This window comes from Acanthopagrus latus, chromosome 14, assembly GCF_904848185.1.
Source record: "Acanthopagrus latus isolate v.2019 chromosome 14, fAcaLat1.1, whole genome shotgun sequence".
NCBI lineage: Eukaryota > Metazoa > Chordata > Actinopteri > Spariformes > Sparidae > Acanthopagrus > Acanthopagrus latus.
The window spans coordinates 22,089,731-22,111,081 of NC_051052.1; the positions used below are offsets into that span (position 1 = coordinate 22,089,731).

A 21,351-nucleotide genomic window follows, 5' to 3' on the forward strand; every position below is an offset into this window, starting at 1 on the left:
AGGAGCACAGAAACCCAGATGCCAAACAGAAGCTGAACAAGGTGTCTCTGGGAGGAGAGCACACAGCTACTGAGCTCCAGGAGAGTGTTACAAGCACCCAGACACTCACAGCCCAGGTGGTGCCAGTTCTGCTGACGACCCTGCTGATGTCAGAACATGGAGAGAGAACAGGGAGGGTCGTCACCCTCCCATAAGATGGGGGACCTCACATAATATCAAGCAAAGTAAAATCTACACCAGGGGTTCTCAACCTTTTGCAAGCTGGGCCCCCCAAAGCTGCTTCATTGCAGGGGGGCGGGTCCCACCGGTTGAGAACCACTGATCTACACAATCAACGAAATACTACATTTATTACAGTAGACAATCTGCCAGTTATGACATCCATTCCCCAAAACAGCAACATTCCAACCTACAAGGGCCAATTTCAATAATAATCAATGACATCACCAATATATTGACAATATTATCACTGACAACCCTCAGCTTCACACTGAGACTGAAGAAAAACAGGAAACAGTTCAGTTCAACTGATAAACAAAACACTGGTTGATCATAAAATCTGCAGTTTGAATGACAGAAATACACTTCAGGAAGTCAACACAGGACAAAATTAATGTGTTTTTGTTCAAGTCAAATCCAAAACCTGCAGTTCCTCAAACAGCCACTCGAGGCTCCAACAGTGAGTCAATCCCCAGAAGAGCCCATGTAAAAAGTTGACAGCAGAAATAAACATGTTGGTTTCTGTTGATAATTTATCCCTTCATCACAACTTTTATATTACTCACTGCACTCAACACTTAAGGTTATGTGTAATTAGGGGTGTGGCCCTTTTTTAAACTCTTGCTTCTCTACCTTCTGAAACAACAAACCGTGTAGGAGCTGAAATCCACAGTAATGTACTGCAATTCTTTATCTGACTGCTCAAGGAGGGAATTGCTCTTTATTTCATGAATGTACGGAGAAGAAATGAAGAAGGAAAGACACTGCCTGATGACAGACACCTCTAATTAGCTGGAGTCAGGTGCTGCCATGATGGCAACAGCCAGTATAGCTAACCGTGAGATTCATTTTAGGTGACGACATGTCAGCTCGGTCCACCATTTATACAATCTATGGTTTCCATGAATCAGCCTATAAGTACTGCTGTCACGAGGCTCTGGTTAAATAAAGCTTCTTCTAACTGTCACCATGTAAACTTTTTATTTGGATCTGTTTTTAGTGTTGTCTCGTTCTCACTGGTCTTCTTCATCTTCATCACGTGCAGTTTGTCAGCTCTGCTGCCACCCCTGATGAATTCATGATACACAGTCATCTGATGTTACTCAGTCATTCCAAGAGGAGAGAATGAAAATGATGAACATACTGTTTTATTATTATGCTAGCAACTTTTAGGACAGCCAATAGCGACTTTCCATGCTGAGGAGTTGGCAACAGTGTTCCAGAGATACTACGTGAGAGCACCCAGTCAGACACAGTCTGTTCACCCTGCTGCCACCTGACAACAGATACAGAAGTATCGACTGCTGCATCACCAGACTACAGAGTAGCTTCATTACTTCTCCATTCATCCACCAGACTCTATTTTTATAGAATATCTTTTCTCATGTAGCATAAAGAGAAATGGGCACCAGATAATCCTTTATTCTTTTTCGTCTTGAGGAGTGAGAGTCTTGAAACACTATAAATACTTCTGCACTTTAACAGTGTGGTATTAGTACTCCAGTAAATACCTCTGCACTTTAACAGTGTGGTATTAGTACTTCAGTAAATACCTCTGCACTTTAACAGTGTGGTATTAGTACTTCAGTAAATACTTCCTGTTACTGAGCAGCAGGTCGAACTAACAGGTCTCCTGTTGGTTTAAAGTCCTGCAGCATGTTGGCCTACTTATCCTCATTAATGCTTTGTAAGCCCTGGCTAATGCTCTCTCTCTCTCTCCACACACACACACACACACACACACACACACACACACACACACACACACACACACACACACACACACAGTGACAGGCTGGTCTCTGTTCTCTCAGAGGAAAATAATTTGTACAAACTGAAAACTGAAACAACATGAGGCCGCAGGCAAGAGACACCGACCGTCTGTAGACCTGCAGCAGAGAGAGAGAGAGGTGAGTGTGATTATTTTATACATATTTGTGTTCATATTCAGGTGAGGCAACAAGGTGGGGTGTCGTGTGTTCGTATGTTCTGCTGAAGACGTGAAAACACCTGAGAACTGAGGACTTCACAACACAGTCAGCTGACATCAGACACACACACACACAGATTTATGAATTTATTTATCTATGGCACTCTTTACCAAATGTATTTGTATCTGATTTCATGAAGACACAATTATATGAACACGTGTCACAATCCACTGAAACAGTCCTGTCTAATCCCACATTAAATCCTGCCTGTGAAACTCACACTGACTCAGATTGATGAGCTGCTGTGACCAATCATGATGTTCGACCGATTGCACCGTCTTCTGTCTTTCTTATGTCTTCATCAGGTCATGTTTTCATCAGGTCACGTCTTATTCAGGGCATGTTTTAAAGTAAAAACACTTATGGCTGAATAATGTAAACTTCTGTTTATGATCAGCTCACCTTCTGTCTTTAGATCCTCGATTCTCACAAAAAGTGACAGAACAATTGCTGACAACATTAAAATTTGGAAATATGAGGAGGGATTGATGTTCAGGATGGACACATTTCCTGTGGAAGTTGTGACTTTCAAAATCAAAGTGGACAAACTGAAGGTGTTAATTAGTAGTTGTACCAGCTTTAATGTTTTTATCTCATCATTAAAAGTGGCTTCCATGTTGGACCGTTGAGTGTGTCATGTGACCCTGACATCATCAGTGTGACTCGGCTGTTTTCAGTCCTCTTGTGTCCTCATGAATAAATCATGACTCATCATGTGTTTGGTTATTAATCTGCTCCGAGGTACGTTCTCTTTGACCTCCACATATTTCTACAACAAACTGCAGTCATGTCTCCCTTGTTATCTAAAGATTCATTCATTATTCAGTTTAGTAAACATCCTCAGACATTTTGTTTTGTCGGAACAACAAAGATTCAGTTTTAATAAAACAAAAAAAAATCTGACAGCAGAAGAGAAATCGTAATCACAATGGATCATCACAGACTAAAGTTTCTGTTAATTAATCACCTGTGTCAACAAGGCAACAGTTTACTACAATACAAATAAGTATTCTTCCGTCTTCCAAATACATAATGAATAATTCTAAAGACTCAGGTCTCAGTCAGGTCATGATCACAGTTTCAGTTGGTGGACAGATTACCAAAGTTCAAACAGCAGCTCAGAGTTAAGCAGCACTGTTGTAACACAAACAACATTAACATGAGTAACTGTTGATCTGTTGGTGATCTGCAGGTGTGAAGGTGGAGCAGGTGGAGGAAGATGTTGAGACCCTGCAGGCTGCTAATCTGGCAGGTGGCTCTCAGGTTGTCTTATCATGTTGTTACAGGTGAGAGCTTGTGTGTGTGTGTGTGTGTGTGTGTGTGTGTGTGTGTGTGTGTGTGTGTGTGTGTATGCGCGTGTGTATTAATGAGCTCATCTTTTTAAACCAGGGTGTTAACTCAGTAGAGTGCATACCTTGGTCAATGCAGTTCCCTGTCATTCAATTTCAACATCAAAAGCAAACCAACCAACAAACTGACAAACCAGCAAAATCTATGAAATAATCACCAAATAGTAAAACATGTTATTCCTTTTGTTAGTTTATGGAAAAATTAGACTTGGAAAAAGTGACACAGCAGAGACACTGAGGTTTTAAGGATTCATCCATCATCTGCATCGTGTTCCATTAAATAATCTAATTAGCTAATTGTTTCTGCTCATTCGTGTGTCTCACCACTGTCTGCAACCAATCAAAAGATATAAACTTTATAAAAATTAAATTCCTGGAGCTTCAATAAAATCAGCATCTCTTTGTTTGACTTCTTTACTTCTGACTGACCCTCTAATCTAAGAGGCTTCTTCAGTTCAGCACTGCCTATGATCCAGCACTTAGAGAGGTTTTCTTCAGTTGTTGTCTGTACTGGGAACCTAAAACCAGAGACCATCTGATCGAGAATCAATAGGATTGACAGGCAGTATTGATCATGCTCACACATTCAGTCTAAAGACAGATCTGATTGGTCCTCAGCCAGTCTGTGCCTGGGTGGGTCGGACATCTTTGCATCGATCAGAGAGAACAGTCGGACGGGTCAGCTGATATCCACCCTCAGTATCACCGGAGAACCAGGAGGGGGCGCCATCCGCCTGTGTCTGACCGGAGACAACGCCGACTGGTTCTACTTAGAGGGTCGAAGCATCCGACTTAACAGCTCCGCCTCCAGAGTCCTTGACCGAGAGGTACACCTGCATCAGTACACACCTGAACTACGCCTGAAATACATTTGTATCTCATCTGAACTGCACCTGAACTATACCTATATCTCATCTGAACTACAAATAAACTAAACCTGTCACTCACCTGATCTACATCTGAACTTCACCTGAACTATACCTTTTTCTCAACTAAACTACACCTGTCTCTCACCTGAACTACACCTGTAGTTTAAACACATCTCACCTGTAGTTTAATCTCACCTGAACTACATCTGTATGTCACCTGAACAAAACCTGAATTACACCTGTATCACACCTTAACTACACCTGTATATCACCTGAAATACACCTGTATTTCACCAGAAATACACTTGAATCTCACCTAAACTACACCTGTACCTTACCTGAACCACCCCTGTATCTCACCTGAACTAGACATGAACTACATCTGTATCTCAGTGAACTACAGCTTTATCTCAAATGAAGTACACCTGAAATAGACCAGAAACACACCTGTAGTTTACACACATCTCATCTGTAGTTTAATCTCACCTGAACTACACCTGCAGTTAAATATCAACTGCGTAACCTACAGTAAATGTTCGACTCAGGTGTGTGTTTGTCCCTCAGGTTCAGGGATCAGTGCTGATAGCAGAGCTGACCTGTTATGAGGACGATGTCATACAGGTAAGTCACCTCTCTTACAGGGGGGCCACCTGTCATACAAGTAAGACAACAGTTGTACAGGTGGGTCACCTGTCGCACAGGTAAGTCACCTGTTGTACAGTAACAGATATCCTCAGTAGTATATAAGTGGTGTTTGTTCCTCAGAGTCAGTACAGGATCCTGGTGGAGATTGTGAATGAGAATGACAACAGACCGAACTTCCTGCAGGAGACGATTCAGCCGTTCACTATCAGCGAGGTAGAACATGGCTGACTGATAATGCTTCTCTTTACGTTTAGATAGAAAATGACCTTTCAGAAAAGTGATCGTATAAAAGGTGCATTTGTATCTTTTATAATAAAGTGTGTTTTGTGTGCAGCTGACAGCAGTGAACTCTGTGGTTTTCACTGTGAAGGCTGTTGACGCTGATGGAGACATGATCACTTACATCATTGATCAATCATCGGTAAGGACCTCAGGCCCGTCCACACACTTCTGTCTGTGTCTCGTATATGTCTCAATATCCTGTCACCTGTCAACTGCAGCGTGACGCCTGGTTCTTCAGGATTGATCTACCCAACACTGGAAACATAGTTCTGGACAAACCACTGGACTATGAGACCAGAACGCATCTGCAGGTGATGATCTGGGCTCAGGTAACACTCCAGCTGGTTTAAACTATTTTTTATTAAAACACCTGATGTAAAAACAACATCCTGTCCAGACATTTTATTTTGCTGATGATGTGAACAGGAAGCGAACACTGTGGAGAAATTCAACACGTCTGCTGTTCTGACGGTGATCATCAAGGATGGAGACGACCAGTACCCTCACTTCCTGCCCTGTACACCTGTCTCTCCAGGTGTTCCTGTCTGCATGAACCCCACCTACACCACCAACATCACACGCAAACAGCAGGTACACACGCACACAGACACACGGTAAACACTCAGGTGTGCACAGCTGTTGGGGTGTTTTGATCCTTTCAGGTAAAATTAGTTCAGAAGAAGGTTAATATTGTTTTGAGGGTTATAAATGTTGTAAATGTCTGTTTTTGTTCTCTGTTCGTATTTTCTAAAAACAACTATGTTTCAGGATGCGGTTCTGCAGTTTTCTCCTGGTCCAATCAGAGCAGAGGATGGAGACAGAGGGATCAACACTCCTCTGATCTATTCCATCCTGTCCGGTCAGTTGTAACACAACCTGTCATGTGACACACACCTCACACAAACTGTGTAGTCAGCAAAACTACTTAAATGAGTCCTCAGACAGCAGGGAGAACTACCTGAGTGGTGAAGACAGCTGGTTCACCTTCTGTTTAGACAGTCTCATGCTGGACTTAAGGACATTCAGTGTGTGTGGACAGATGTGTTTATGTGTCAGCAGGTGGTGATAAGGGTAGATTTGAGATCAACAACAGGACAGGTGAGATCAGGTTAACCCGACCTGTGAACGACCAGCAGCTGATGGCAAACTTCACACTCAGTGTCATGGTAACGGCACCACTTCCTGTTTACTTTTCAACTAAAACAAGAGTGCAAAACAAGGTCCGATCCACCTGTCCTCTGGTCACAGGTGTGTCAGGCCAATGACCGACTGAAGTACAGTGTGGCATCGGTTCTGATCAGAGTTCTCAGTGAGAACATGTTCCCTCCAGTCTTCAACAGAACCACCTTTAAAGGTTTCATCATCCAGAGCTCTAGCCCCGCCTCCATCATCTCCACCTATGGGAACCAGGTGTTACAGGTCCAAGTGTCAGATGATGACTTCCCTGATGTAAGAACATCTGCTGCTCTACCTGTTTTATAACCTGTATGAAACCGGGTAAGTCATCACGGCTGTCTAATCACAGGGCCGGAATCCAAACATCCACTACTCCCTCCATCCTCCATCTGGACTGTACCAAGTCACCCAAGGGGGGGTTCTGATCGCCAGGACAGACCAACTGCACACATTTGCAAGACACATACTTCAGGTGGGTTACCTTTATTATACCATGGTACTACAATAATGCAGTACCACTCAGGTAGTACTGCCTGTATGACAGTACTACAATAATGCAGTATTCTTCAACTGACTGATTTCTTATCTGTCAGCCCTGTGGTCCAAGTTTAGTTGAAGGAAATAAAACTACTACAATGGTTATGTCCGATAAAGCCAGGGATCCACAAAGCCAGGGTTAAACCAAGTGTTTATTTTATGTTTCTGAAGATTGATCTCTTATGTTGTTGAACACATTAACGCATCATTGATCCAGATGACCATAACACTATCGTTCTGCAGACCATTAATACAGACAAACAATCATCAACTTGAACTCATTAACACGTGATTGTACATGTGATTATGTCTGTGACTCTGCAGGTTGTTGCCAGAGATGAAGAGTCAGGAGAAGAAGTTTCAGCTTCAGTGGACATTGAAGTCCTGCAGCGAGGACAACCAGGTGAGAACACCAGCAGCAGCAAGTAACACTTAGACTCACACTCTCTCTCTCTCTCTCTCTCACACACACACACACACACACACACACACACACACACACACACACACACACACACACACACACACACTCTTACACACACACACACACACACACACACAGCAGTGCAGTGGGTTGTAAAGCAAGGGTGGGGGGGCTCTTGGAAGTCTTCCACTCCACTGATCACAAACTGATCAGTCATCTGTTTCATTAATGAGATAACAGTCTCATTAGAAACACAGACACTCAGCAGGACAACAGGATCTGTTATTCATAGACAAAACTATAACACATCATAGTGACTTATGGCCTCTTTGGTTCTGAATGAATTTATTCATTATGACTCATGATTCACAAATGAAGTCTGACTATTTAGCAGAAAAGTCAAAAAGTTTATTAACAGCTGATGTCACAGATGTCAGATGTCAAGTTATGACCTTCAGAATGATCCCATAGATGTCTGACATATATAACTCTCTGTAGTCCCTTGTTCACTGACATAAATTTTCATCTTTTCAGTTCTCGTGGTGCATTCACTGACATAAGCTCTATCCTGTTTTCAGTCACTTGTGCTGCATCCACCGACATTAATTTTCTTGTTTTCAGTCCCTCATGGTGCATTCACTGAGCAGCAGTTGTTTGGAGATGTGGACAGCAGGCTGGCAGGAGGAATCGCAGCAATGATCCTGCTACTGTTTCTATCATCAGTTTTGTTTCTGCTGCTTCGAACCATCAGGAGACGTCAGCGACAAACAAACACTGACGAACATGCAGCTGTCGCCCTCGGAAAACATCCCAACGTGGTACAAACTTAAACTCTTACACTATCACCTGCCGACATGTTTAAGATGTTTGTTGGTTTCAATTGTGTGTTTTTTCTCTACAAACATAAAGCACCTCTGATGAATATCTTATAGAAAGTGTGATGATGAGTTTGTGTCTCTGGTGCTGAATCATCAGCTGAATCTGCAGTCGTTTTTTACAGACATCATTTTTGATCTGTTCTGGCTCTTAGTGCTCTCACAGAAGAAGCTGTATAGAGTCAGTGTACACTTCAAACATCAGACAGACAGAGATTAGATGTGAACACAGCAGAGCATTCAGTAGCTAAAAAGACAGATGTTCACTTATTGGACTCATCAGGAGACACAACCAATCACAGCATCAATGTTACAAAAGAGACATCAGTTACTGAAGATTTAAGGGTTAGGGTACAGTTAAAGGTTGCCTCATCTGTATGGGACACGTGTGCATGGATGTTTATATCAACCTGATGTCTGCACTTCCTGTGTTGTTCTGTAGCATCTGCTCTGCTTTCAGACAGTGAGTTCAAAGCTGCTCTTCAGTCGTCATGTTGTGATAGTCAGTGCGCACTTCCTGTGATGTGCTTCTGTTTATAGCCTCTCTGTGGTGCTCTCTAACCCTCTGTAACATCCACCTTCACCATCGTGTGGATGAGCAATAGGGTGGTGCTCTGTGTTATAGTGGTTTCATCCCTTTCTTATATTTCCTCTTCTCATTTTTTTTTTTTGTATTTTTTTGGTTAGAAACTTCCTTAATTTTGTGAAACTTGAATGTGAATGAAGCTTACTCTGCAGTCACAACAATATAAACTGAAGTCAGAACTGTATAAACTGAAGTTATGAACAGTACAAACTGAAGTTATGAATAGTATAAACTGAAGTTATGAACAGTACAAACTGAAGTTATGAACAGTACAAACTGAAGTTATGAACAGTATAAACTGAAGTTAATGATATGTACTTCAGTCGGCCACCAGGTGGTGGTCTTCAGCCTGTTTTCCACCTTTATGTCCAGCAGTTGGATGAGAAGTTCAGGGTGTGTGGGAAAACAAACTGAAGACGAATCAAGCTGTTGTCTCCAACAGGTTAGCTCCAGTCGACCAGTCTTCTCCACAGACGAGTCTTCATACTCCAGAGCTTTCAGCCATCAGTATGAGTCTTCTTCACATGGCAGACATGGAGTCTACACCCGGAGACACTCTCAGCTTCCTCCTCCTTCATCATTATCATCATCATCATCATCAAACATCATCATTGATCCTGCGAAAAGATCCAGACAGCACTCATATCTGTGTCCTGTCCAAGAAAAACCTGAAGGACCCATCGAAACCCTCAGAGCAGCTGAGTCCACAGGTGTGTCCACAAGTGATGACAGCACAGCAGAGACTCTTCAGAGGGATAACAAAATGAAAATAAACCAATCAGAGGATTTAGAAGACCCATACAGGTAGACGGTCTATGTGATCAGCCTGAAGAGCCAATCACAGAGCAGAACAATTAATCTGACATGTGTCTGAAGAGCCAATCACAGAGCAAAAACAAACAGTTGACCGGAGTCTTTAATCATGTTTACTTTCTCTTGTTGTCGTTTATTTTCATGTCGATGACATTTTCATGTCTCCTTACTAACGATTCACTAATTGATTCACAAAAATCTACAAGTGTGAACACATTTAAAACAATGTTAAGGATGAATACAGTTCATAAATAATCACTATAAATACAAATATGTAAATGTTGTCTTCATGTATGAACATTATTTACGTGTATGTGTTCACAGATCATCTGTACTCATTGTGTTGTTCATGTGTTTGAGATGTTTCACAAACACATGATATGTTTAAAGCTAGGGTCTACAATCCTGGAGAGCTAGCAAGATTTGAAAGTGGCACCTCCTCTAAGTCGCCCCCCCCATCCGTCAGTGCTCCGTCCAAAGCCACGCCACGCCAAACTTGAATGCGTATCTGGCAGTGGGACTAGCAGGGAGAAGGAGATGCCGGATGCACAGAGCAGACAGGAAGTCAAGCGCCAAAATAACAAACATCTGGTTACTTTTCAAAATAAAACACTCCATGTTGACACCAGCATACAAGCACCAGCACACAAGACAAACACAAGCTCCTTGGGAACACTTTGTGTTGTTGCTTTTAATAACACAGACCTATAACTGCGGTCGTGAGTGAATATGTGATTATTGTGGGAACTCCTCGGCCTCCTGAGGCCAGCTGTCTACCGTACTGCACCATGGCGGACTCAAACCGCAACTGGTGGGGACTGCTGGAAGCAAAACTGGATCGGAGCCGCAATGCAGCGGACCGTATCCAGTGGACACTGGGCCGACTCATTAGCCATTCTCATGGCTAAAAACAGGACAAAAAGAAGCTAACATCAGCATTGGGCTAATACGAGCTACAAACGTAGCCAAGTTGGCAAACCTTACATATTTCATGAAAATAACAAATCCCCCTGAAACAAAACAAATCATTACCTGTCCAACAGAAAGAGAGAAACCTCTGCATCACTTTTCAGGCCCTTCACATGCCCCAGTTGTCTCCACCGCTAAAACGCAGCACCGATGTTGACTCGGGTCTGACTTCTTTCTTTATCCAGAGCCTATTTTGTCACAGCCTTCTCTACCTCAGGCTTTCTTTTCCTTGCCTTTTTAGCTGGGTGAGCTGTTAAACGTAACACTGGCTGCATTTTCTCTGCCATTGTAACCAAATGAACATCTTCTCCTGCAACTCCATATTTCTGCAGAGGAGTGTGCTGTATATTTCCGGCATCAGTGAAACGTATCCGAATAGCACGCTTTTTCTCAGTCCTGCAGCTGCCACAGAGGACTGATTATTTTTGTTCCTTTTTCTGAATACATAATGTATTGACTACTCTCAGGATAGCAGGACCATTTCACCCAGTATAACAAAATGTGTTTCTGAACAACATTAAAGACCCTAGCTTTAAGTCCTGTTGGAAAACTCAATTGTTAAAAAACTTTTTCTTCATCATTGATCGGAAATAACTGATGACATTTTGAAGTGTTAATTTAAATTTGAACAAACCAATGAACTGATCTTATTGATCTTATTGATCAGCTGTGTTTATTGGTGATGGTTGTGGTGGTCAGATGTGATCAGTTTTTAGAATCAAACAGCTAAAAATAAATGTTTAAAGTAACTCTAACAATAAGTCTAAAAACATCCTTAATAACTTCAGCAGGTTTCCATGTTTGATCATTTCCTCTACCTGAATCTGTACCTGTGTGGACCATGTCACCTGGTGACAGGTTGAAATCAGCTGAGCAGAAAACTGTCTAACTCACACTGTTATTTATTCAGCATGAGTCAAAATTATTAGTATTTAATGTTAAAAGACATGTTCAAACTAAAACTGTTTCTGCTTTTCTTTTTCTCTTTGAACTAATGAATATTAATAATTTATCATTTATGAATAAATCAGATAACACAACACGTCCAGCGTGAGTCACTTCCTGTCATCTGCCTGCTGTCACAGTTTCATAACAACAGCAAAAGATGAAGTTTACATTTGCACTGACAGTGACAGGAGTGAGTATCAAACGCAACACATCAGCATCCAGCAGTTCAACAGCTCCCCCTGCTGGTCACCATCAAACACTGGACATATTTTAACTCTTCAATCATAAATTAATCACTTTCAGTTGATCCTTCGCTGCTTTAGACACGTTAAACAAATTACATCTGATGAAACAACAAACATTAAATATTAAGTTTTAGATCAACAAATAAACAAAACATCTCAGACTGCCAACAGTCAACACATAGTACACCGAAATATGCCTGAACACACACCTGTACACACCTGTAAACACACACCTGTGCACACACCTGTACCAATGACCACACAGCTAAAATAACCAAGAAAGAAATACAACAACAGCCTAACAGCTTCTTTGTACATGAACATCTGGTTCACAGTCACACCTGTAAACAGAGTCCCAGTGGCTAGTCATCAGGACAGGTAGATCTGACTCACCTAAATGAAGACAGACATCCATCATGGCAGCAAAGTATTGCATCTTGTCACAGTTCATTGAGATTTTGGTTGATTCAGTGTTCATCTGTTTCTGCTCCATGTTCCTCACCTGTCTGCTCAGCTGTAGTTTCAGGTGTGTTGTCATGTGGTCTCTGGTTTTCAGTCCACAGTTTTCGCTCGGCTGCAGTTTGTTCCTTTAGTTAAATTTTCATGTCTGTTAATGATCTTCAGTGAGTTTTTCTTCATGTAATGACTTCCTGCTTTCAACTCATGAACTTCTTCATTCTTTATGTAAACAACAATTATCCAATGGGAGGCTGACACATCACAGCCCCACCTCCACAGGAAACTTCAAAGTAAAGGCACAACACAAACTGTACCACACAAATAAATAAATAAATAAATAAATAGATAGATAGATAGATAGATAGATAGATAGATAGATAGATAGATACATACATACATACATACATACATACATACATACATACATACATACATACATACATACATAATACATAAATAAACTGCAAGAGTCACCATGAACTGAAAAAGAAAGAGTAAAATCTGATGACATCTGACATTGTCATTCAACAAAATAGTCAGGTTAAAATATTTACATTTTTAACAGAAAGTTTTGTCACATATTCATTTAGTTTTTTGTTATTTATGTTGTGAAAATGAAACAAACATTCGACAGAAGGAAGGAAAACAACTGCAGAGAGGAACAAACAAAAAGTGGCCAGTCAATCCTTCACAAAGAAAGATGGATTTTAAACAAAATATTTTTTCAAGAATTTATAAAAATGTGCTGCCGCCGCTGTTGAATGACAGCAGCTCTGATTAGTCGACTGTTGACCTTTGACCAACATTAACACCAGCAGCTGAATCAGCTCATAGTTATCAACGGATGTTTCTAAATTTAACATATTTTTACATTTGTTATGATGAAGAACAAGTGAATCAGGATTAATCTACTAGGTAAATTATATATATAAAAATGTAATAAATTATTTAGCGTTTGCCTCAAACTATTTCTTCTTCTAGTTACTGGCTGAAAGACAGCTTGTCTTTCAGCCAGTCAGAGAACATATCAGAATCATAATCAGAAATCCTTTAATGTCCTGGAAACTGGGACATTTGTTTTTCCGTTTCACATTCAATCTTCAGTCAAACATAAGTTTCCAGGCGGCTGTAGCTCAGCGGGTAGAGCAGGTCGACTAGTGATCGAAAGGTTGCTAGTTCAAATCCCGGCTCCGGGCAAGGCTGAGCTGCATGTCGAAGTGTCCTTGAGCGAGATACTGAACCCCACATTGCTCATCAGTGAGGGCCCAGCGATGAGCTGGCGACTTATCCAGGGAGCACCCTGCCCTCACCCTGAGACAAAGCTGGGATTGGCTCCAGCAGCAACACCCAGTGACCCCATGGAAAGGGATAAGCGGTTACGGACAATGACATGACATAAGTGTCCACTGAAAGATCACCCGATCATTTAGAAGTTCTGCTGTTATTCAACATAAGATATTTGGAGATGAACACCAAACTCATCTTTCACTTGTTTTGTTGTTGACGAAGAAATCTGAATTTACAGAAAAAAGAGCTCCAACCCTAAAATTCAGTCATATTACAGAGATAAGTGCAATCAAATCAAATAAAGAGTCATATTAATTTATGCATTATTGTCACTTCAGTGGAAACATGAACATTAAAACCTGCAACAACATAAAGAGGAAAATGTGTTTTAATAGTTTACTTTAAACCGAAACAAATTGAAATAAAACAAACTCAGCGGTTTTTAAATACTTCTACTGTATCCGAGTATTCATACTGCAGTATTTATTTATATTTACCCGCTATCTGTTCAGAACAGGATGCAGCATGTTTCATCCACCCGCTTTTATTTTGTATGTCTGACAGGAAGTAAGTAACCACGTGCCTTCATTTCGTCACGACGGACTGTCTGAAGCTTTTATTTTGTCAGTATGACAAATCATAAGTAGTTCCGTCACAGTTCCTCTGATCACTGTCAATCTCAATGTGTCGGCGGCTCCCGCCGTTTGTTTGTTTGTTTGATGTTTTGTTTGTATACGTCACGGTGTCGTTGCTGACGGTTAAGTCGTGAGTACGCGGTGGTGAAACAACTCACGGAGCGCAGAGTCACCGGTGGGAACTCGACGGCGACCGGGACCAGGACCAGGACCAGGTGAGACCGTCAATCAGTGTACACACACACACACACACACACACACACGCGTGTGTGTTCAGAACGCTGAAACGCCCCTGACGTCATGATCTGAGTCTCAGATTGATTATGTTTCAGTTTTTAATGGGTTCTGGTCTGGTCTGATCTCATGACTGACTCAAAGACTTCCTAAAACTTTTAAGGAACAAAAACGTGTTAAACCAAACCTTTATTTAAACTGCAGGTCGACACAAACAGACATTTCTGAGTCACTCACCTGAACTAACTGATGATCTGTGTCATGATGTCTGTTTTAAGAGTCATTTAGAAGATTTATATTGTAGAAAAAAATGTATATTTAAATTTCAAAGTGATGACGAGGAAGATTCAGCTTTGCTGATTTTTTTGGACACAAGCTGTCTGATGAAGATGGAGGCACGAGCATTTGTTTGTGAAGAGAGTGTCAGATATCGCAGGATGGAGGAAATGTATTGATATGTGATTTTATATGTGATACATGTGGCTGTTTAATAAACACTGAAAAGTTCCTCGTAGTCACTTTAAACAAACTACATTTCTCCTCCTCTCCTCCTCCTGATGATAGAAAGTCCTCCTCTCCTCCTCCTGGTGATATAAAGTCATCCTCTCCTCCTCCTGGTGATATAACAGTTCTGGAGCTTCACAGTAAAACAGAGTTGCAGCATTCTGCTAAACAACTGAAGCAGCTGAGACTTGATTTAAATATCCGATGTCTCCAAACAGCTCGTCTGTGTGATCACAGTCTGCAGGAGAGAACACATCACAACCTGATCTGAGGAGGATTTATTAACGTCTTCTCACATCAGTTTGGGTTCTTGGGATCAGCTGACCAACCATCAGCACTGAGGTGAACAGATGATGACTGAATGTACTTTTTGGGTGAAGTGTTCCTTTAAATCTGATTCAAAACAGTTCAAAGCTTCAGTTATGTGTCAAAACAAAATCTTTACTCGCTTCAACATAACCCTGTTCTCCAGTCTCCTCCCAGTGCTCCCAGTGCTTCCAGTGTCTTCCCAGTATGAGCATGCAGCCTCGGAGGATCCGTCTGAAGCCATGGTTGTTGGCTCAGGTGAACAGTGGCAGGTATCCTGGTCTACAGTGGCTCAGTCCAGACCACCGACTCTTCCAGATCCCCTGGAAACACGCCACGCGCCACACACCGGCATCCGATGATGAGAATACCATCTTCAAGGTGAGCAGTGACTTCTGAACAACATCCTGTTTGATTCTCTGTCTCATCTGATTGGTACATATCAAAAAATGTTGTTTTTATGTGATCAATGTTGTCAAAATGAGTCGGCCGTCTGTGAACTGATTAAATGTTATATTTATGAATCAGGCGGGAAATGAAATTGTTCTGATCTGCAGCTGAAGTCAAGAGACAAAATGTTCAGTTTGTGTTTGAAGGAGAAGTTGTGATGAAACGCCTCATCAGACCAACAGAAAGCCTGCAGTCCAACAGAAGAAGGAACTGTGTGACTTCCTCAACTTCCTGTTTCACGCCTTTGTAACTTCATTCTAATTGGCCGAACTGTATTGATGATGATGTCACTTCCTCTTTCACTGCTTCTGCTTTTCTTTGAGACTGAACAGGTTTCATTAAAAATAATCAGACTTCCTGCCATGTGACCAGTTTCCCATTTAAAGATACAGTTCAATATTTAGTGGACTCTTCTTCTCTGCAAGTTTAGACTAAATTAACTTCCTGTCTGCGATTTAGAGAAACCAGTTTTATTAACCGATAATTTAACGTTTTATATATTTTAAATGTTATTAATTCTAACCTGCAGTTTATCACAGCTGATGGTCAGACTAACAAAGATTATGATTTAATATTTTGTAGTCTCTCGTTTCTGAGTTCTTGTGAAACAATCATGTAGTTTTACTCTGAAAAAGTAAAAAACATTCACACACTGATGACGTGTTCTGTCTGATAAGTATAAGTAACTGATAATTGATAAGCCTAGCATTCAGACTGGAAACAGGAAACAGTTAACCTAGCTCACAGATGAACATGTTATATCTCCTCTACGTGTAGAAATAGAAAAATACATTTTACGGGTTTCGGTACTTGTTATTTCAACAGGTTTTCATGAAGTTTTATTTTGAAGAGTTTTGTTACATTTTATTTTGGTGCAGGTTGGTCCGGCGGTGTGGGAGTGTCACTACACGGTCCGTGTGTGATGTGCTGGGGTCCCCCTGCTGATCAGTTTGCCAAAAAGACAAAGCTGCTATGTTGTTATGCAATTAGCATGCTGGTTCTACTAGGGATTGTTTGTCCTCATCGACAGATTACAAGCAACAACCAGGATGAGCGTCATTACTTTGTTTGTTTTAAACTGGGGCATGAAGCCAAATTGAGTGAACACACACAGCACATGACTTTACACTCCACTTTGGCTTCAGTCATAGTCTGAATACCAGCTTATGTGATGGAGAATCGTGAAGTTGGGCTGCGTTTCTCCAAAAGTTGAGCCAGCTTTAACTTTCCTGTCCCAGCCGTTTTCAACTGGATCCAATGTGAATCAAGCCTTATTGTAAATGTACAATGTTGGTAAAGCCCTTCAACATGTCTGACAGGCAGTCTTTGAGTGAATGTAAATATGGTTGATGAGCCCTGCTTGGTGTCTTGCAGGCGTGGGCTCTGGAGACGGGTAAATATCAGGAAGGTGTGGATGAACCCGACCCAGCGAAATGGAAAGCGAACCTTCGCTGTGCTCTGAACAAAAGTCGAGAGTTTCAGCTGAAATATGACGGAACGAAGGAGACGCCGGTCCAACCGTATAAAATCTACGAAGTGTGTGAGCAGCCAGGGAACACAGGTGAGGATGCTCACCTGGAGTGATGTTGTACAGGTGAAAAGGACTGTATTTAAAGGGATAGTTGTGTTTTTTGAAGTGGGGTCATATAAAGTACATATCTATAGTCAGTCTTTTCCTACTGTAATCACTGATCAGCTCAGCCTCAGTTTGGAGAAGTAGAGAGCCGCCCCAGCCCAGACGTTCAGCTTTGTACTGCAGTGAACAGGATCCAGAGAAAAAGTTAAATAAACCACCTAAAACAAGACTCACCTTAAAAAATCTATGGCAGAAAATTCACACCACTTAACATCGCCGTCAGGGTTAGGGGTTAGGGTTAGAAAATGGGCTAGAAAATGGCTGAGAAAATGTAGTGCCAAAAGAAAGGGAGGTCTGACAGTGATGTAAAGCGGTGTGAATATTCCCTATACAACGTACACTTGAACTGTTGTAGATTTTTTGTTGTAGACCCCACTTCAGAAAACACAAACTATCCCTTTACGACTCTGAGTGTCATTGATTCTAAAGGAACCTGATGAATACTGATCAGTTTGTCTGACTGATCAATACATCAGTGATCAGTTTGACCTGATGCATTCTGATGAAGCAACACGCTAACTGTAGAGCTTACTGTTAGCATTAGCATGCTACTAGCTTATGTGATTTTAAAAAAACTGAATTTCTTTAGAAAACTAAAGAATTAAAAAAGGTTGCCCATGAACACTGCTTTTGCACGTTAAACTCAAGTAAGAGTTTTGTCTTTCATTTCCTGGAAATCATTTTTATTCATGTAGTGAACTCTTCGATCATCTGATTGGATTGTTCCCTGTTTCAGATGCCGGTGGTGATGATGATGATGATGAGGAGGTGAGGACGAAAAAGTAAAAAAAATACAAATGTTGATATTTTAATCATCTGAACAACTCAACATGTCAAATATTTTTAATTATCAGATGCCGAATCTGATGGAGCTCTCAATTAGTGAGTATCTGAACCTGTTATTGATCTGAATGTTTTTATGTCAGTCTGGTGAAAGATGAGTAGTCGACACTGGCAAACCTGAGGAACCAGATCTGGGGTCTGACAATGTACTGTGATGATGTCATGTCTCCTCAGACCCCAGGAACAGTGACCCCACCTCCTTCAGCTCCTTTGCAGTTCCTTCAGACATCAGTCAGTTCAGTCTGTCCACCAACGGGACATTTGGACCTCCTCAAGTGATCCCGATCCCTCTGCTCCCAGAACAAGTCGTCTCCACGACCTCAGACCTCCCCATGACCCATCCTGCAGGACTCTCTAACAGACTCCAGGACCTGAATCCTCTGCCCCCCTCTGCTGCCTCTGCTACTCCTGAGGCGGCCCCAATGGAAGCCAGCGGCATGGGGGGTGCCCAGAACCAGACGGATGGTCAGAACCACCAACCCTGCAAGTATGATCTGCTGAGCAGTGTCCCGCGTGAGTACGACCTCTGACCGCTCGTGTGCTGATTGGTTCATTTTGCCAGAAGTTTTAGATAGCTTAGCACAAAGACTGGACTCAGAGGGAAAGTGCTAGCCTCCTGCTGGTTTTCTTGCAGGACCCACTCTATTCTGCCTCTGACTAGCTTGTGTTTTTGTATGACAAAAGTCACCACAGCTTTGTGGTCCTGGTACAACCATAAGATAAGCAATAGAGTTCAGCTGATTCTTTAGTTAATGAGTCAAGAGACAGTTGGGCAGCTCCAGAGGTGATGGAGCCGTGGACAGAAGGAGGAGGTGTGTTTACCAGAAAACTACAACCTATAAACCAACCAAAAAAGCTCAGGAACAGTGATGCTTTGAGCATTCACCAAACCAAAGAAGCCAGCCAATCAGAGGAGGAGTAGGGTGGGTCTTACAAGAATACAGAGGGATCCATGACACCACAGCCTGGCTCCATCAGAAGAGCCCCAATGTTAATCACCTGGCTCAAGGTCAGGGTGACTAAAGCAGAAGGTTTACCTGGCCTGGGCCTGTAGTAGTAACAGATATGCTAACTGTCCTCTCCGTGTTAACGCAGTAACAGATCTAGACCTGAAGTTCCAGTACCGGGGCCGGACGATGGGCTCACTGACCGTCAGTAACCCTCAGGGCTGTCGGTTGTACTATGGAAACCTGGAGCCGACCCCCGAGCAGGTGGACCTGTTTGGACCCGTCACCCTGCAGCAGGTCCTGTTCCCAGGCACGTCTGAGATCCAGAACCAGAAGCAGCAATTCTACACTGAGGCCCTGCTGGATGTGATGGACCGTGGTCTGATCCTGGAGATCTGGGAGCAGGATATCTACGCCATCCGGCTCTGTCAGTGTAAAGTGTTCTGGTCCGGACCAGGCATGCCCGAACAGGGTCCACCGAACCCGATGGAGAGGGAGAGGAAGATCAAAGTGTTTAGCCTCAATGACTTCCTGCAAGGTGACCAATCAGAGAACAGGGTGAAAGCTTCTGGATGTTTTTGTCTGATCCTGATGATGAACTTTTCTCCTGTCTGCAGGACTGATCCTGTTCCAGAGAGGTGAAGCTCAGAACCCTCCACCCTTCGACATCACCTTCTGCTTTGGGGAGGACTGGCCCGACAAGAAGCCCAAAGAGAAGAAACTCATTGTTGTCCAGGTGCGTTCAAATTAAATGAAAGTTTTATCTCTAAACGTGATTTATTTTTCTGTGTCAACTACCACTTTTAAAAAATGTTTAATATCTATTGATCACAGAGAGTAGATAACACCTGCCAAGTCCACTCACTCCTGATTATGGACTCCTCATCAGCCATTATGTGTTAAATCTTTAAGAAACATGTTGCGATTTTCTAATCATGACCAACAACTTCCTGTGATTCCAGAAGTGGTTTCAATCAAATAAATAGACTCTGAAAACATATAGGACACAAATTGACATTTTTAGATGTAAACGATGAGTTAAATCATTTTCATCTTCCAATTTCAACATGATTCTGGTAGTCAAGTTTTAACATGGTTCAGGTTGTCCTCAGGTGGTGCCAGTGGTGGCTCGGATCCTGACAGAGATGTTCTCTGGAGAACTCAGCTGGTCCACAGACAGCATCCGCCTGCAGATTTCAAACCCCGACGTAAAGGACCAGACGGTGGAACAGTTCAAAGAGCTGCAGAGGCTTCTGCAAAGCCAACACATCCAGGGGCCTTGGACCCCCAATGTCCCCTGAACCTCAGGAACCTGACATAATTTTCATCAGCTCCTGGACTAGAGGAGGTTCAGGAGGACCTGAAACTACCAGCAGCTCCACCTCCTCTTCAGTCAGTTTGTGTTAGAGTGGTTCATATAATGAACAATTCTGCTGTGATCGTTTATTCTGAATTTGTTTGTCTCTAGATTTGAACAGATTGATGATGATGTATAAACTATCATCCCATTTATTGTTCCATGTTTTGATGTCTCCACTGCAGCTGAAGAGATCATCAGTTTGATGCTGAACACCTGATTCCTTGATTCCAACAGACATTATCGTGTTCAATGACAACAAACTGTGTTTCACCTGTCAGAGATCACTTCAGCTCCTCTGAGTGTATTCAGGATTTCAATAAACACCGCTGCAGTATTCTTTCACACATCAGCTCTGGTTTTTAATCAGCAAGGAGGTGACGTGAGATCCTCAAACAGTCTAGATTCTTTCATGACTTAAAGACTCGCCTATCTTGTCTTTGGTCCTCGGTTGTTCCTGACCGAACTTAATCTGTGCTGTTCAGATGAGGATGTTGCGAGTAGGTGCATTCACTTTAATTGATCACAGGTGTGAAGAGACAAATTTATACTTATTAGAATTTGTTGAATCTTTGATGATCATAAACACACTTTTGGAAAAAGGTCTGAAACAAAGTTCAATTATGAATTTTGAGAACAGTTTTATAAATGAGGTTCCAGTTTCTCTCCTTTAGTTCAGAATTTCGGATCTGGACAGGTGTGTTTAAGGTGACAATAAACAGAAACCAATTTAACCACAATTCCCACTCCACCAGGATGGAGCTG

The 21,351-nt window shown here is 42.0% G+C and overlaps 2 protein-coding genes and 1 long non-coding RNA gene across 8 annotated transcripts; 2 read left to right on the forward strand and 1 right to left on the reverse strand.

The window, feature by feature from the left end:
* The first annotated feature begins 2,005 nt into the window (after nucleotides 1-2,005).
* LOC119032234 (protocadherin-15) lies at nucleotides 2,006-8,083 on the forward strand. The gene is made up of 13 exons (XM_037121171.1): nucleotides 2,006-2,129; nucleotides 3,403-3,496; nucleotides 4,178-4,386; nucleotides 4,993-5,049; nucleotides 5,194-5,286; nucleotides 5,408-5,494; nucleotides 5,574-5,684; nucleotides 5,782-5,946; nucleotides 6,124-6,214; nucleotides 6,415-6,521; nucleotides 6,604-6,804; nucleotides 6,881-7,003; nucleotides 7,393-8,083. The coding sequence occupies exons 2-13, from the start codon at nucleotides 3,430-3,432 to the stop codon at nucleotides 7,495-7,497; spliced, it is 1,416 nt and encodes a 471-aa protein (XP_036977066.1). The 5' UTR covers nucleotides 2,006-2,129; nucleotides 3,403-3,429; the 3' UTR covers nucleotides 7,498-8,083.
* Nucleotides 8,084-8,236: 153 nt separating this feature from the next.
* LOC119032240 lies at nucleotides 8,237-12,677 on the reverse strand. Of its 2 annotated transcripts, none has more exons than XR_005078819.1 (2): nucleotides 12,431-12,677; nucleotides 8,237-9,698 (listed from the first exon to the last, which is right to left on the reverse strand). It is a non-coding gene; the product is annotated as an uncharacterized LOC119032240 (long non-coding RNA). The 2 variants fall into 2 exon arrangements; XR_005078818.1 differs by having other exon boundaries at nucleotides 12,322-12,677.
* Nucleotides 12,678-14,256: 1,579 nt separating this feature from the next.
* On the forward strand, nucleotides 14,257-20,935 carry irf5 (interferon regulatory factor 5). Of its 5 annotated transcripts, none has more exons than XM_037122126.1 (11): nucleotides 14,257-14,524; nucleotides 15,108-15,160; nucleotides 15,266-15,389; nucleotides 15,520-15,734; nucleotides 17,178-17,364; nucleotides 18,176-18,207; nucleotides 18,294-18,321; nucleotides 18,457-18,795; nucleotides 19,378-19,767; nucleotides 19,847-19,965; nucleotides 20,331-20,505. In XM_037122126.1, the coding sequence occupies exons 4-11, from the start codon at nucleotides 15,561-15,563 to the stop codon at nucleotides 20,367-20,369; spliced, it is 1,308 nt and encodes a 435-aa protein (XP_036978021.1). In that variant the 5' UTR covers nucleotides 14,257-14,524; nucleotides 15,108-15,160; nucleotides 15,266-15,389; nucleotides 15,520-15,560; the 3' UTR covers nucleotides 20,370-20,505. The 5 variants fall into 5 exon arrangements, with proteins under 5 accessions (XP_036978021.1, XP_036978019.1, XP_036978016.1 ...); XM_037122121.1 differs by having other exon boundaries at nucleotides 14,259-14,524; nucleotides 20,342-20,935; XM_037122122.1 differs by lacking the exon at nucleotides 15,108-15,160 and having other exon boundaries at nucleotides 14,259-14,524; nucleotides 20,342-20,935.
* Nucleotides 20,936-21,351: the final 416 nt, after the last annotated feature.

Bases quoted from the DNA above. Each gene is read 5' to 3' on its own strand.
- LOC119032234 (XM_037121171.1), top strand. From the start codon at position 3,430: ATGTTGAGACCCTGCAGGCTGCTAATCTGGCAGGTGGCTCTCAGGTTG. The intron at 5,495-5,573 runs GTAAGGACCTCA...TGTCAACTGCAG, and splicing joins ACATCATTGATCAATCATCG to CGTGACGCCTGGTTCTTCAG. The intron at 6,215-6,414 runs GTCAGTTGTAAC...ATGTGTCAGCAG, and splicing joins GATCTATTCCATCCTGTCCG to GTGGTGATAAGGGTAGATTT.
- irf5 (XM_037122124.1), top strand. From the start codon at position 15,561: ATGAGCATGCAGCCTCGGAGGATCCGTCTGAAGCCATGGTTGTTGGCT. The intron at 15,735-17,177 runs GTGAGCAGTGAC...GGTGTCTTGCAG, and splicing joins ATGAGAATACCATCTTCAAG to GCGTGGGCTCTGGAGACGGG. The intron at 18,322-18,456 runs GTGAGTATCTGA...ATGTCTCCTCAG, and splicing joins TCTGATGGAGCTCTCAATTA to ACCCCAGGAACAGTGACCCC.